The sequence below is a fragment of the Chelonoidis abingdonii genome, chromosome 2 (assembly GCF_003597395.2).
Source record: "Chelonoidis abingdonii isolate Lonesome George chromosome 2, CheloAbing_2.0, whole genome shotgun sequence".
Classification (NCBI taxonomy): domain Eukaryota; kingdom Metazoa; phylum Chordata; order Testudines; family Testudinidae; genus Chelonoidis; species Chelonoidis abingdonii.
In genome coordinates, this window is record NC_133770.1 from 300,310,911 (window position 1) to 300,327,255 (window position 16,345).

Sequence of the window (16,345 nt, forward strand, 5' to 3'; positions counted from 1 at the left end):
TCTTTTGTCTAGCCAGGAATGCTGGAGCACTGAGATACACAATCTGTGCTTCAACCAGTAACTGAGTCACAGGAGTCACAGTAAATGGTAAAGCTACAGGACGGGCAGGACCTTGGCTGTGTGCCTGTAATTGAGTTAAGATGCTGGACTAAGCTCCAATCTACAGTACAGTTTTTGACCATTTTTAGCTGAGTCAGGGGACAGCCATGTTGTAAGTAGACCCCCGCCCTGGTTATGGTTTTAAGATAGACTATGCCTCAGTCACCAAACTGAGTGGGGTGGAGATAGGGTGAGGGCAGGTTTTAAAAGTAAAGTTCCGCGATAGGCAGAGGAAAGTAAAACCAACAGCTAAAGACAAGATCTATTTCCCAAGGAGACTGAATTACCACCAATCTCAGACCCAGAGTGGGCAAAAAAAGGAAAATACACACTGTCATCAAAGAGCCCAAGCTAGACTTACTTAACTAACTGATTAGGCTCCAGCCCCAGCAGAGAGAAGGAAATCAGCATGTCTGTTGCTCTGCAGTTCATCTTTGGAAGCATTTAACACTACCCTCGACGAAACACTAGATGTCACCAGAGTAAGGAAGAGTCCTGCACTGGTCCCTGCAGGAAGGACCAGATGATCCAAAAATCTTTTCCCATCTCTTAACATCTATCATTCTAAATCCTCAGGTAAAGCGTAAAACAAACCCAACGAGACTATAAGGCTGTGGTCACAGTTAAGCGAAAGCCAGATTAACTGATAGGGCTCTGCGATCTTTCACTGACTGCCCTGCGTTATGAATACATCCACTTTTGCTCATGTGACAGAATCCACCAGGGGTAGCATGGAGATGAGCCTTGGTCAAGGACTGTGAAGCAGGTAATCCTGTCACCTTATCAGAGCCCCTCCACTTTGAGAGCTGCCTCAGCAAACGAGAGAATGACGCACTCCAGATGGAATTTCTTTGCACTGCTTGTTTTGGAAACACCTCTAGTTCCTGGAGAGTGTGAAAGAACTGGTTCAACTGGTCAGTGCTCAAGAGGAAGTCTGCATCTGTGCAGGCTGCTTCTCCCCACCCAGTCAGCAGGAGATGCTATCCTTGGACTGAGACCAAGATAAACCAATAACAATGTATCAAAGGGTTCAGACAAGGTTCTTCTTGGGTCTAGCTATCCTGCTCACAAGCCATCTGTTCCCCAGGAGTCCACGGCTAGGTGTGCCCTCTGCTAGCAGTAGCACTGCACAGGAGGTTTTCAGGGCCTTTGTTTTACATTCTTCTTCAAGAGTCACACGACTGATGATTTGGAAAGAAGTCCCCAGCCCTGCCTTCCTCCTCTCTGCCTTTGGCCTCCCCGAGCTCCAGCTCTTCATGTCTGCCAGGATGCTGCTGCCCACCCTCCTGAGACACACAGAAATAGGATTCCTGCCCCTTGGGCTCAAAGCAATGCCACTGGGCTTAGATCTCATTTAAAAAGCAAAGCAAAGATGATCTAGGTCCAGACGCTGGAAGACCTGGGTTCAATTCCCAGTTCAGCCATAGACTTCCTGGGTGACATTAAGCATGTCCCTTATGCCACCCTGTGCCTCGGTTTCCTGCCCTGAAAACAGGGATAATAGTCCCTGGCCTCCCAGAGGGGCTGTGAGGATCAAATCCATTAGTGATCGTGAGGCACTCGGATATTAGGGTGTCGGGGGCTGAATAAAGCCCCTAAACAGAATAGAATTCTGCTTGTTTTCAAGCTCTTGGTGGCCTTCCCCCAGCTAATCCTGCATCTTACCTCATTCTTTTCTCTCCTCTCCCCATCTCTGCCCCGTCACATGATATGCCTCTAATCGGGCAAGAGCCTTTTCCCCTGCAGCTCCTAGTGCCTGGAACTCTCTGCCTCATCAATCATCCAATTCCTTAGAAGTTCAAACTATTTTTATACAAATATCTAGACATTTCCAGAGCTGCTTTAAACAAATGTAAGGAATACAATAAAAAACATCTCTTTTTTCTCTTGCCCAGATCTCTTCATCTCTCTCTGCTACTCAACTCTGCAGAGGGTGTGGAGATCATGCACTGATGCCATCCAAAATAAAAGTTATTTGTATCGTGCAATTCCTTTCCCTGGGAAACAAACAGTTGGTTTTATTAGGGAGGTTCCTTCACCAAATTTTCTAACTGGGTTAAAAAAGGCACAAGATCAACTGAATTATCAAGGTCACACACTGAGTCAATGGCTCAGCCAGAATTCCCAAAGAACCAAGGAGCCATTTGGATCTAAGGTCTTTATTCCGACCATTGGGCCTATCTGCTCCTAGGAGTGGTTCTGATCAGTGTGTACGATGGACACAGAAGAAGATAGTCCATTATGACTGAGAAGAACACTAGGCTGTGTATTAAGAAAATATGACTGTGCTCACCTGAAAATTTCTTGTATTCAGGTAATGAAGTCTGCAGATCTGTTACAATAGGTACTTCAGCCTGCGTACAGCGTGGAGCAGAACCAGACCTATCGGTCACTGGCAAGCAGGGGAATGCCCTACCTTCTGACATTCCCTCCAGTTCAGAGAGCTTCCAAAGCCAGGAGAATTCAGTTCTACTGTCCTGAACTACAGACTGTGTTAAACATGCCTTCAGGAAAAAGCACAACAATTTCTCTTACTGCAGAGCATGGAGAATTCCCCCTGAGACAATCCTGAATCTTTGTATGTCAGTTTCTCTCTCTACTTTGGTTGATCCATTTGTCCCAGGGTGGGCCTGATCTGTGGACCTTATTACTCACAGAAAGGAAGTTTTCAGGTCAGGACAGATGAATTGTCCTGTTCTTCCTTGTGCTAAGGTCCACAGATCCCTTATAGTGGGATCTTCACAGCAGTTTGCCTCCAGGGTTGAAAGCAGGATCTTCCTTTAAATATGAACATCCCAAAGCAGGTACACTATATATCCTCCATATTCCCCTGGGCATTAAGGTGTGGAGAAGATTTCTGCTCCCTACCCCCAGCCCTCCAAAAAAGGCACCGGATAAAGACTGGATGACCCATATTTAGCGTTATGGTGAATGCATGTTTTGATGCCCACCTAAAGGATCTCAGTACAATAGACAAGACTTCTCTACCCAAAGACTGTCAGTGCCCCTAAGGACTGTATTTTGATGCTTAACAGAAAGAAAAAATATGTCTGAACTTACTCTGGGAATCAATGCCTTGAGAGTTCAGAACTATGTGTCTGAATTAGAAGCACAATACTGGGTCTCATCAAAGAAAGCTCCCAACTTCAAAAACTTCTCTGACTGGAGACAGTAGCTATCTGGAGGTCTACTCGAATAATAAACCAAGACAACTCCTGCAGGGGTTCAACCTGGGTAATGCCATAAGGAGCGGTGTGAGTTTCCACGGTTGTGCTTTATGGTCCTGTGGGTTGTTACCCTCATGAAATACTTAATGTCAGGATTCATACAAAACTTCCTTTTCTTGAACATTATACTCCTGAGACGTGACTTTGGGGATTGGCAGTCCTATACCCACACTAACGCCCTCCTGGCTAAGCTTCATTTGAGTTACATGCTAGTTAAGTTATGCACTTTGCGTAGCAAGCAGAATAAATTCTACTTTTCAACTTCTTTGACGGTCCATGAGCGTTTAAATCCCTTCATCCAAGCACCCACTTCGAATCTGTCTCCTCCTGGTTTTGGTAATAGCAAACAATGAGCCAGAAGCAGCCGAAGGCCCATAGACCAGAGAGCCATAATAACCTCTTCAACAGCATCACTGCTGTTCTCTGCTTTTGATCATTTGTATAGTCCTGGGGACCAGTGAAAAAGGCGCAGAGCAGATACTTTGCCCAACTTTGCAGGAAGTCGTTCACCACCTCCCAGGTCCTGACACATGGAAAGGCCACAGGGGGCACTTTGCTGTTTCCATTTGCCAACAGGTCAATCACCAGCCCCTCAAGTTGACTTTGAATGACTGGATGCATCAGGGGGCAGGTTCCATTCTGCTTATTCTAATTTCTGCCATTTCAATCTTGGTTTTCGCCTCCATCTTGAGGGGCAATGCAGAGATAGGAAGCTTACGCCACCTAGACCAGGAATCGTTATTTCACTCTGAGATAGGGCGGATCACATTCTTCTCAGTTTATTCATGAAAACCCCATCAGATGTGTTGACTGTCACAATCAGAACAAGAATGTAACCCTTGATATTCCAGAAACTGTATTGCTATGTTTCAGGTTTCTCTTTGTACAGTGCCATGATCAGAAAAAATTGTCTTGGAAAATAAAGTACATTTCTTTCTTCCTCAAAACCAGTATTAATATAACATGATTCTGAAAGAGACCCTGGGAACACCTGTCAGACCAAATACCATGGTTTTACCATGTTGGGGGAGGAGGGGAATTTGCTCTCCCGTGGCAGAGTGGAACAATTATCTGAGAGATGGTAAGACGGGAATGCAAAGATAAACCTCCCATTGGAACTCGCTCACATGGCTCAGACAGAACTATGCTCTGTTTGTTCCAAACTCTCTGAGGCTAGAAACAGGAGGGGAAATCAGTTTTACTGCCCCAATCTGAAGTAGATGGTGGATGGTTTTCAGTCACATTCTTGCATTTCCGTGGGTTGCTTGAAATTGGGAATAGAACAAAACTGTTCCTGGGATTCTTGCAATTTCACAGAGTACAGCCTCTGCAGAGTCCCGTTTGTGCCCATAATCCGGGGACTGCTTCAACTTACCATGTGACCCGGGATCCTTGCTATAGCATCTGTCAGGAGTCAGGCTAGTCAGTCAACTTTTCCCGATGACTCTGAACGGCCTCTATCATAAGCATCTTTTCCAAATCTGGACCTTAGCGTCCAAAATCTGGGTGCTTGTATGAAACTCCCCCAAGCTTATTACCAGCTTGGATCTGATCTCGCTGCCACCAGCCAGGAATTTCCAGGGCCTGACTCCCTCTCTGGTCTCCCAAAACCTTCTCTGGGGGACCCCAAGACTCAGAAACCCTGAGTCTCACACCAAAGGGAAAACAACCTCCTCCCCTTGTCTCCTCTTTATCTCATCCCCAGCTCCCCCTCCCTGGGTTATCCTGGGCGATACTGTACTTAAACTCCCTGAATGCAAAACAGAGAGGGCAATTTACCTTCCCCCCTCCTTCTTCCCCTGAGGCTATGCATTCAAACCTAGTCAAGCTAACACAAAGAGATTTCCCCCCTCCCTTCGTTCCTTAGCCTTAACCAGAGAAAAACCTCAAACAGGTTTTAAAAAGAAAGCTTTATATAAAAAAGAAAGAAAAAGACATAAAAATATCTTCTGTATCAAGGTGACAATTATACAGAGTCAATAGCTCAAAAGAAAAATATGAATAAACAGCCTTATTCAAAAAGAGATACAATTTAAACATTCCAGCAAACTACACACATGTAAATACAAAAAAAACAATAACAGCCTATTGTTTTTTCTACCTTTGTACTTACAACTTTGAAACTGAAGATTAGAAGCTTACAGATAGAAAAGATCCCCTCTCATAGCTGAGAGCCAGACAAAGACAAAAACCCAAAAAATTCCCTCCCCTGAGCTTTGAAAAATCCGGTTTCCTGATTGGTCCTCTGGTCAGGTGTTTGGTTCCCTTTGTTAACCCTTTACAGGTAAAAGAAACATTAACCCTTAGCTATCTATTTATGACAGCCTCAGCTTTGCAAAAAGTTTCCCATTGTATGAGTAAGAGCTGGGAAGTGATTTGCCCAAAGCCCCATGTGCCCTTGTCATACTGATTTCTATCCTGCTATGCTGTGGGACTGACAGGTCGAGAGGGACTGCCCTTGCAGTGCTGCTCACTCACGTTGGCATTGCTTGCCAGAGCAGGCAGAGGCACTTACGCTCTCAGATTCCACTTCATACTTATTTTTTTGGTGGTGGTTGGAGGGGCGGGGGGGGTTAGTCTGAGACCACTTGCAAGCTTCGAGGCCCCCAGGAACTAGGGTTGAGGTAACGCTTGCCTGCACCTGGGTGCCTGTGAAGGGCCTGCATGGTGAGGCAGTCACTTTTTCATGTAAAAATCTCCCCCAGGGAGAAATGCTGACTGTCCTTGACCAGCAAGGACAAGAGCCATTGTTATCTTTGTAAGCGACACCAGGCTGAATTTGACTGGCTGCAAACTGAAGAATCTTCCAGCCTTATAACATGGAGGGCAGGGGGCTAGAAAGAAAAATGGTGGGTGCCTGCTTGTTCTTCCAGCCTGGGCCGTTGTCCCCCTTCTCACTCCACGGCCAGCTGCAGAGAGGAGGAGCTGGAGGTAGCAGTACTGATGCACGTCAAGCCACGATGATTAACATGGCATAAGAACCCATATAAAACAGAACCTGCAACAGAAGCCAGGAACAGTGACCTGGACATTAGGATGTGGTGACCTGCAGCAGCAGCTGGAGATGACAACCCAATACTCCCATTATTTAGATGTGGCAGGAACCCCCCAGCCCCCTTTTACGTCTTCTAAAGCAGGAGTTCTCAACCTTTTTCTTTCTGAGCGCTCCCCCCGCCCCGCTCACCCCGCACATGCTATAAAAACTCCACAGCCCACCTATCTCACAGTAACTAGTTTTCTGTATACAAAAGCCAGGGCTGGCGTTGGGGGGTAGCAAGCAGGGCAATTGCCTAGGGCCCCACGCCACAGGGGCCCCACAAAGCTACACTGCTCAGGCGTCGGTTTCAGCTGCAGGTGGCAGGGTTCTGGGCCCTAGGCTTCAGCCCCTTGCCATGGGGCTTTGGCTTTCTGCCCTTAGCCCCAGCAAGTCTAACGCCAGCCCTGCTTGGCGGAACCCCTGAAACTTGCTCATGGCCTCCCGACTCCTGGTTGAGAACCACTGTTCTAAAGGAGCATGAGGAGCGGGATATACAGCTACCCCTTGTCTACAGCAGCTGCAGACCTCCGTAGTTTCACAGTACTCTGCCTGTAAGAGTCGATCCTTATAAATTATCCAATATTATTGTTAGATCCCCTAATTCTGATCCAGACAGCCGGCCTCTCTCCCATAAAGAGGAAGAATTCCCTTTTGTGTGTACACATGCACATAACCAAAGAAACCAGCACATGTCTGTAGCCTGGTTTTCCCCGCATGGATCTGCCATGTAGCACTCTCTGTAGGTGAGCAGGGGAACCAGTGGTGATATATTTTCCCTTTGAGAATCTGCCCCTAGGTTCTGCTTCAGAGGTAGGAAGAAAGACTGGGCATAGATATTTATCCAAACATTTTTCAAGTGACTAGTGGCCTCTCTGCCCTCAAAGAGGCAAGGCTTAGTGTCTCCCTTCCTGCATGGGGAACACTTCTGGCTTTCTCCAGGAAGGTTCTGGCCTGGGACTCAGGGATGGGCTCCCCAAAAGCTCTACTCCTCTCTACAGCATAGGATCCACACGGGCCAGTTAGGCCTGTGTTCCCCAGGAGATCTCAGCCAGGAATATGGGGGCAGTACTGTTATAGAAAGGGAGGGAGCTGAGCCTGAAGACCCCTTACCACACTCTCTGGCATTGGCAGGATTAGTACTGTGTTCAGTGCCCTCCATCCATGACTCATGGAGAAGCACAGAGGAAGGAGGCAGCTAAGCACTGCAGTCAGATGCATGGCTGCTGGAGTGGGATGCAGTACCTCCAGCACAAGTCTTCATCTGGTGCACTGCCCTTCTGGCTTCGCTCCCCGCACAAAGAAGGGGCAGCTGAAGTTATCCTGCCCAGACTGGGCTATGAGGGAAACTGCACTCTGCCCAGGGAGTCGGCTGAGCTCCCCAGTAAAACATGGAATAAGTTGGGGGAAGCAGGAGACACAGACTCATCTTTTGGTCTCTGGCTTTTCTTGGTCTAGAGCTCCCTCCCAGAAATCTGCAAGGGCACTAGCTACTGCCAGTGCCTCAGGAGGGGAAACAGAGCTAAGGTGACAATCTCCCCAAAAGGCCAATGCAGCGGAGACACAGCAGGGAAGTAGACACACACAAAGCCAGATCTTGGTCAAAATCTGAAGTTTGGAGTTTCCTGCTGAAAAGCCTGGCAGCAGGGAAGGGTGCGGGAGCACTGGGGAAGCAGGTAACACTGTGGGAACGTGGGGGGGCAGGGCACTGCTAGTGACTGACAAGGCTGGTCCTGCCGCCAAACTGCAAGCATGAAGAAAGCAAATCTCTCATCCACTGGCAGGGTTCACCAAGTACACACAGAGCATTCGAGCTGGCTTCAAGGTGGGTTGGGCACTTCCCACTCACCACAGTGGTCCCCAGACTCATTACCAAGACTGCAGAAACAGAGATTGTGAATCTGCCACATCACCTGATTTCTGTTTAAGGTTCAACGGTGTTGCCTTCAGTGCTGATGGGCATAGGCAAAGCAGCTCAGTTAAATCCACCTCTCTGGCCACGACATAACTGGTTTGTAGTCACAAACTGGGCTGTGTGCTAATGTTTGTGCAGCTGTGTGTGGTGGAGCACAATCTGCTGAGGTTAATGCATTCGAGGCACCTGCAGTCAGGCAGTCTCTGGCCTTTGCGTCATTTCCCCAAAATGCCCAAGGCTGACTCAATCTCTTTTGCTCTCTTCCGGTGACTGCCTGCTCTGGCCCCCGAGCACATTCATGGCCATCAAAGGCAGGCCAGCATCGCGTCTTAACCTGAGCTAGAAATGACCGAGCTCTGTATTTGCCCTGATTTCTGGCACATCTGAATAAAGAGGAGTTCTTGATAATTGTTTGTATTTGCACAGCTCCTTTCATTCAAAGATATTTCATTGTTTTACAAATACCCATTTCAGGCTCAGGGGCCACGAGGCTCTGTAGGTTAGGACATCTACTTTAAGGATGGATGAACTGAAGAACAGAGAGGTCAGTGACATGCCCAAGGTCAGAGAAAGAGAGAGAGAGAGAATGAACAATGGCAGATCCAATGATAGAAATGCCCCAAATTTCATGTTCTAGCCACTAAAAACTCCTTCCCTTGATCTTCCTCTTCTGTATAAGCTGGTCTGTTCCAGGGACCATCATCGGCTGTAAACAGGGACCCTTCAATAGACACAAGTGGACTGCCAATTGTACCACTTGCCATCTTGTGCCCTGCAGCAGTCAGCAAGAGGTCTCTATACTGAAACAGAAACATAGTCAGTCAGTCCTGTAAACCTGAAGTCTCAGGGACGCCTCATGTTGGCTGTTGCAGGATCTACTAGCTCAATGATTCAGATATATGCTTTCATGCTCTTCTGTATAGGAACACTTTTTCTTTTTTAAACTGTTCTTTCACCCCAGAGGCCAGAAGCAGGCACCTCTGGTGTTGCCTCCTAGCATTACCTGACATGTTTCTGGTGCTGAAAGTCAACCAAGTGATTTGGAATACCAAAGAAATTCCAGAAGTCTTGAAGAACTCAGTGGTTTGAGCACTGACCTGCTAAATCCAAGGTTGAGAGTTCAATCCTTGAGGGGGCCATTTAAGGAACTGGGGTAAAAATCTGTCTGGAGATTAGTCCTGCTTTGAGCAGGGGGTTGGACTAGATGACCTTCTGAGGTCCCTTCCAACCCTAATCTTCTATGATTCTAAGAACGTTGAACTTATGTCACTATTCAAAAGGGCCACAGGGGTTGAGTCAGGTAACTATAGGCCAGCGAGCCAGACATTAATCTTTGGGAAGATAATAGTAAAGCTGATACGTGATTCAACTGATAAAGAATTAAAAGACTGGAATGTAATAAGTGCCAGACAACATGGTTTCATGGAAAATAGGTCTTGTCAAACCTGATTTCCTTCTTTGATGAGATTACAAGTTTGTTTGCTAAAGGTAACTGCACAGGTATAATACACAGTACTTAGACTTGTGTTAGTAAATTGGCATAGTACCACCCAACATTCGGATTAAAATTTAGCACTATACACATCAAATGGATTAATAACTGGCTGACAGATCTCAAGAAGTAGTTGTCAATGGGGAATCAAACGGAGGTGTTTCTAGGGGGTTCCACAGGGTTCAGTACGAAGCCCAACCTAGTCAACATTTTCACCAGCAAGAAGTCAGTGTAAATTCACTGATAAAAATCCCCCAAATGTAGCTAAAGCTGTTTCATGGATTGTTGTTCTTAAATCTTCCCAAAATTCCTCTGCCTGCTCTGGCAATCACTTCCCATGCATGCTAAGCTCAAAAGCCTTCACAAACTCCTGGCATTTCCTCTGGTTTTCGGTGTTAATACATTGATTTGGGCTTGCTCCTAGGTTTTGCTCTATGTAGTTTCTTGGCTGCAATCTTCACCTTGCTAATAATCAAGGAGTGGTCAGTGTCACAGTCAGCACCATGGAAAGATAGGCAAGTGTTCACACTAAGGGTAGGTCTTTCCTCCTGACGATAACAAGGTCTAACTGGTGCCAGTGCCTGATTGTGGATGTTACCATCACACTGTGGTGCTCTTTTCCTGTAAATTGATCATGAACATTTGGTTTTGGGCGCAGAATTCAATAAGTCGTTGGCCGTTCTCATTCATCTTGCCAATGCCATAATGGCCCAGGCAATCTGGCCAAGAGTTGTTGTCCGCACTGACTCTTGCATCAAAGTCACCAAGAAGGAAAAGTTGCTCAGTTGATGGGTATTCTTTTGACAATTTGATGCACAAAGCTGTAAAATGTATCCTTTTCCTCGGGGCTAGATTTGAGTGTCGGTGCATAGGCACTAGTGATGTTCACAGAGCCTATGGTCGTCTGAAGTTTAAGTGAGATGATATACTCTGACTTCCCAATGGGTATTTCTAGGAGCTTTACCCACTTGTTTCTTACAGCGAAGCCGACACCGTGCAGACAATTTTCTTCGCCGCTTTTACCTTGCCAAACGAAGGTGTAATTGGTCTCTTGGACAGAACCAGCATCTGCAAATCTTGTTTCCTGAAGTGCTGCAATGTCAACACTGAGTTTATACGGCTCACGGTCTATCAAAGCTGACTTCTGTATTCTGCTTGTGTATTGTAGGTCATCAGTGTCTGTCAAGCCCAGACACATGGTCCTGACATTCCAGCAGCCAAGCCGGAAAGTTCTTGGTTTCTTATTTTTTGCCAGGTGCAAGGTTTCCGTCTGCCATTCAACTTTTGGTCTAGTGCCATGCACCTGATGAGGCGGGCAGACTGTGGCAGGTCAGCAACTAACTGTCTGGGGGCTGCCCAGCTTTGTGGTGGGTGGTGGCTCACCAATGGAATGCAGTGATTCCTCCCACCATCAAAGTTGACCCATGGCCCCCTCCTCTATGCCAATCAAGTGAGAGCTTATAACCCGTAACTGCCACCTTCTGTGTTGTGTCGTCTCCATGTGATGTGGCTGCAATAGCTTGGGCAGTTGATATGGAGGTGCTGCTTTACCCATGTGTCAGCATCCCTCTCTTGACTTCAACGGTATGGACTAAAGGAAGGATGGGAGTCGATACATTTGGAACCAGCTACGCAGCAGGAGTTGCCAGAGCAGAGGAGATCTTCCATCTGCCTGCCTTTTGGGGCTCCACTCCTAGATTGGTTATCAGTCATAGCTGAAGGACCCAATCTATCCTATGCGGACGTCATGGGAAAAAACACTGAGTGAATTTGCTCATCTGCCTTTTGATGGCAGTCAAGCTCTGCGAAGAGACACAGACAGCCTCAGACACAGGAAACCTCAAAGTCATGTATGATGGCCTGAAGAAAGCTCTAGGTCCCATTGTCAGCAAGGTTGCCCCTCAAATTGCATAGCAATTAAATCACTACAGATAAAAGCAAGCAGTTGCTGCGTTGGTTTGAACACTATTCAGAGCTATACATACAAGAAAGAAACATCACCAGCGAATCACCGGACCAAATACCAACTCTACAGGTTATTCCAGAGCTAGATGTGGTGCCCACTGTAGAAGAGCTAAGCAAGGCCACTGATTTGCTATCATGTGGCAAGGCTCCTGGAAAAGATGGCATCCCAGTGGAAATCCTCAAGTGCAGGAAAGACAGCCTGTTACCATATCTTCATCAGCTGCTACTGAAATGCTGGAAAGAGGGTGAGGTACCATAAGAGATGTGCGACCCAAACGTCACCACTTTGTATAAAAATAAAGGCGAAAAGGGCGACTGCTACAGCTACAGGGGTATCTGTAAGAGAAGTAGTGAGAGGCAAAAAGGCATCCTTTAAAAAGAGGAAGTTAATTCCTAGTGAGGGAAATAGGGAACGAGGAGCATAAACTCTGGCAAATGAGTATAAAAATATATAGGGAGGCCAAAAAAGAATTTGAAGAACAGCTAACAAAGATTCCAAAATGGAAAATAGCAAAAAAAATTTTTTAAGTGTATCAGAAGCAGGAAGCCTGCATAAACAACCTTGTGGGGCCGCTGGACGATCGAGATGCTAAAGGAGCACTCAAGGACGATGAAGGCCATTGGGAGAAACTAAATGAATTCTTTGTATCAGTCTTCATGGTTGAGGATGTGAGGGAGATCCCAAACCTGAGCCATTGATTTTAGTGACAAATCTGAGGAACTGTCCCAGACTGAGGTGTCCATTAGAGGAGGTTTTGGAACAAATTTATATGGAGAGTTACAACAGTTAATAGGCACCAGAACAGATCGCGTACACAACAGCAGATCTATGTATAGAACGTCAATGTGAAAGACAGGGATGACTAGTCGAACCATCATTAAATTAGCTTCTGCTACCAAATGACTGGAGGATCAGCAATGTGCACCAATTTTTTAAAAAGGGCCTCAGAGGTGACCCTGGCAATTTAAGCCATAAGCCTGTCAGTATCAGGCAGCTGAGGTTGGAAACTATAGTATAATCAATAAAAAGTCGACATAAGATGATCAAATTTATGGGGAAGAGTCAACCATGGCTTTGTAAAGGAAAAATCATGCCTCACCAATCTACTAGAATTCTTTGAGGGGATGTCACAAGTATGTGGACAAGGGGGATCCAGTGGATATAGTGTAACTTAGATTTTCAGAAAGCCTTTTGACAAGTTCCCTCACCAAAACTCTTAAGCAAAGAAACTGTACATGAGATAAGGAGGGAGAAGGTCCTTCATGGATGGGTAACTGGTTAAAGTAGGAAACAAAGGGTAGGAATAATATGTCAGTTTTCAGAATGGAGAGAGGGTAAATAGTGGGTTTGTTCCCCCATGGGGCTGTACTGGGTCCAGTCCTATTCAACATATTCATTAAATTGATCTGGGAAAAAGGGGCAAAAAGTGACGGTGGAAAATTTGCATAATGATACAAACTACTCCAAAGATAGTCAAGTCCCAGGCAGACTGTGAAGAGCTACAAAATGGATCTCTTAAAACGGGTGACTGGACGGCATACAAAATGGCAGATGAAATTTGAATGTTATAAATGCAAAGTAATGCTCATTGGAAGCAGAATTCCAACTTATACCATATAAAATGACTGGTCTAAGTTTAGCTGTTATCCACTCAAGGAAATTTTAGAGTCATTGTGGATATTCTCTTGAAAATTCCACTCAATGTGCAGCGGCAGTAAAAAAGCCACAGAATGTTAGGATTCATTTAAGGAAGGAAGACAAAAAACAGAAAAATATCCATATTGCGCTCTATATAAATCACATGGCACGCCACAATCTGAACAAGCTTAGTGTGTGGATGTGCGCTACGCCCACTTCAAAAAAAATTATATTGGAATTGGAAAAAGGTTCAGAAAGGGCAAGAAAATTATTAGGGGTATGGAGAGATTACATAAGACTGGACTTTTTCAGCTTCGAAAAGACAACTAAAGAGGGATATGATAGAGGTCTATAAATCATGCAGAAGTATATAAGGAAGTGTTATTTACTCCTTCTCATAACACAAGAACTAGGGGTGACCAAATGAAATTAATAGGCATCAGGTTTAAAACAAACAAAAGGAAATATTTCTTCACACAATGCAGAGTCAACCTGTGGATCTCCTTGCCAGAGGATGTTGTGAAGGCCAAGACTATAACATGGTTCAAAAAAGAACTAGATAAATCCATGGAGGATAGGTCCATCAATGGCTATTAGCCAGGATGGGCAAGGAGGGTATCCCTAGCCTCTGTTTGCCAGAAGCTGAGAATGGGCGACAAGGAATGAACAAAAGAGGTAATCCTCAAGTGATTTGTTCCTTGTCGCCCATTCTCTGCTTCTGGCAAACAGAGGCAAGGGACACCATCCCTGCCAATCCTCGCTAAGAGCCATTGATGGACCTATCTGTCATGAATTTATCTAGTTCTTTTTTGAATTGCCATAGTATTGTCCACATAGTACAGTAATCTTGCCTCAAGCGGTGAGCTACAGCAGATATTTCACAGAAAAGGAAAGTGAAAATCCTCATGATCTACACAATTGTGCAATACTGGGAGGCGGGGTCTCTCCAGAACTCAGTTAGTGCTCATCTAACACTCCAGAGCAGGAGGCCTGATAAGCCTATCAGAGTTTTAAGCAAGGCTATTAAGTAGCTATTTTGTTGACAATTCATTGACCCTCCTTTATGACATTAGCAGTGCAAAGGTCGAAGATGGAACAGACACATTCAGTCATCATGCCTGTTCCCTGCCACCTAGTCAGAATCCCTCCAGAACTCTGTCCAGTTCATTTCCAAGTCACCCAGGGAAGGACCTCTCACCACCTCCCTTGGAAGAGTATCTTCCCAGTGGGAAGCTTTTACTGACAGTCAGCCTACATTTGAGTTTCCTTCAGTCATTCCTGATTGTCCAGTGTCCCTTCCCCCATTAACCAGAACAGCTCCTCTCCCTTCCATGGGATTATAGCACTGCCCTGTCACCATCATTCCTCTGTGCATTCAGGTTCACACAAAGTCCCATCTCTTCCCCTCTGCAGGGCACAACCTCCCTCCTTAAGGCCACCATGATGTACCACTACCCATCTCTACAATGGTGCTAGTCACTCCCATTTCAGGCCTAATTAATCAAGCCCAAAGAAAACACAATGTGACGTGACTGACCAGCACTCTTTGTAAATACAAGAAGACGCAAGCTAGCCATGCCCCAAGTATCTGAACCACCTTAAGCCGCCAGCACCTCCTTTTCCAAGTACTCCCATTATCCAGATGGCTGGGGAGTTGCTCAAGCTTTTTGAATAATCGGGATGCTAAAGCAGTTTCCTCTTTCCTCGCTATTTTCTGCTACCTACCCCCCCACCCCTTATTACTGCTTCATCATGTGGGGTGTTTTGTTTGCTTGGTTCTCTGTCTGTAGAGCAAAAGATCTCAGGGTAGGACCCTTTTCTTCTTACTGGTCTACAAAATACCAAACACACCAGTGCTGGTAGATAAATATTAACTAATCCTGATATGGCAGTTGTGTGTCACCATATAGCCAGGCACTACAAATTTCATTCTTTAACCTGACCTTAGTGCTATCCTCATTGATTCCTATTATATAAGGTTTATTTCCACTTACAGCTCTCTGATTGATACTCAACTGTAAGAAAAAAGAATGGTTCCTTTACCAGGCATGTGAGTTCCATTTAACAAGGATACAGGGACGTCCTGAGGACACCTCCATTTCCAATCCCTCCCCTCTCCTTCTGAATGGGAAGGGCTGGCAGGGAGGGCCCAGGCAGAAGCGCACTGACTTGGATAACCTATTTCCCCAGCTGGCTTTCCTCTATTACAGAACCCACTTTATCCCATACAAGGGAGGAAGGGGGGGGGGGGTTTCAGCAGGCATCAGGACGAGCATTATTGGCTCCCTAGGTGGAAGCCTCCAAGCGACAAGAATGAATATGCTAGTGAGCGAACTCCCCTGTCAGCTCCGAGGTGACTCCTGTGCGTCAGGGAGGAGGCACACTGTACTGCCCATGCGGAAGAGGTTTGCCCTGCTGCGACCACCGGTATAGGCAAGTCTTTGGCCTCCAAGGCACAGATGTTAAAAGTGATTTGCCTAAAGCCGTACAGCATGTCAACAGCAGAGCTGAAAAGAACCCAGAAGTTCTGACTCAGTGCAAAGCCAGCTGCACTGTCCCCTCCAGAGGCTGTGAGGGAGAATTTCTTTAGGGACAGGTAGGAGGGTCGCAGCACTAATCTATCTCGTGACACAGAGCTGAGCCTTGGCTGCCATGGGGGTTGGGAGAGGAATCCCATGAGAATGAGATCTCCCGTTCCCTAAAAGAGAACGAGTCTCCTTGCTGCTTTGCGAAGCTAACCCAGGGAGGGCCTGAGGGAACGGCCATGCCAGAGGTACAGGTCTCTCACACTTCAGTACCAATCACTGAGGGTGGAACCTGCAGCATTCCTCAGAACAGCAAGGGACGACATTCAGCGATCATTGTATCAAGGAGGAAGCTAATGCCTGCCAGAAACTCACACAACGCAACAAAAAGAACCAAGAGAAAACAAGCAAAGAATCCTGCCTGTGGAAACAGTAAACAGCGATTACCA

At 46.2% G+C, this 16,345-nt stretch overlaps 1 protein-coding gene across 5 annotated transcripts in view; it reads right to left on the reverse strand.

The window, feature by feature from the left end:
• PPP1R16A (protein phosphatase 1 regulatory subunit 16A) overlaps nt 1-16,345 on the reverse strand; it is a 70,113-nt gene that overhangs the window by 19,636 nt on the left and 34,132 nt on the right. The window contains exon 1 of one of the 5 annotated variants that reach the window (XM_075063308.1): nt 2,393-4,424. The exons of the other annotated variants lie outside the window; for them this stretch is intronic. Within the exon in view, the coding sequence (XP_074919409.1) occupies nt 2,393-2,525 (133 nt within the window). The 5' untranslated portion in view covers nt 2,526-4,424. Of the gene's footprint in view, nt 1-2,392; nt 4,425-16,345 lie in introns of those variants that run through there. 5 annotated transcript variants of the gene reach the window in all.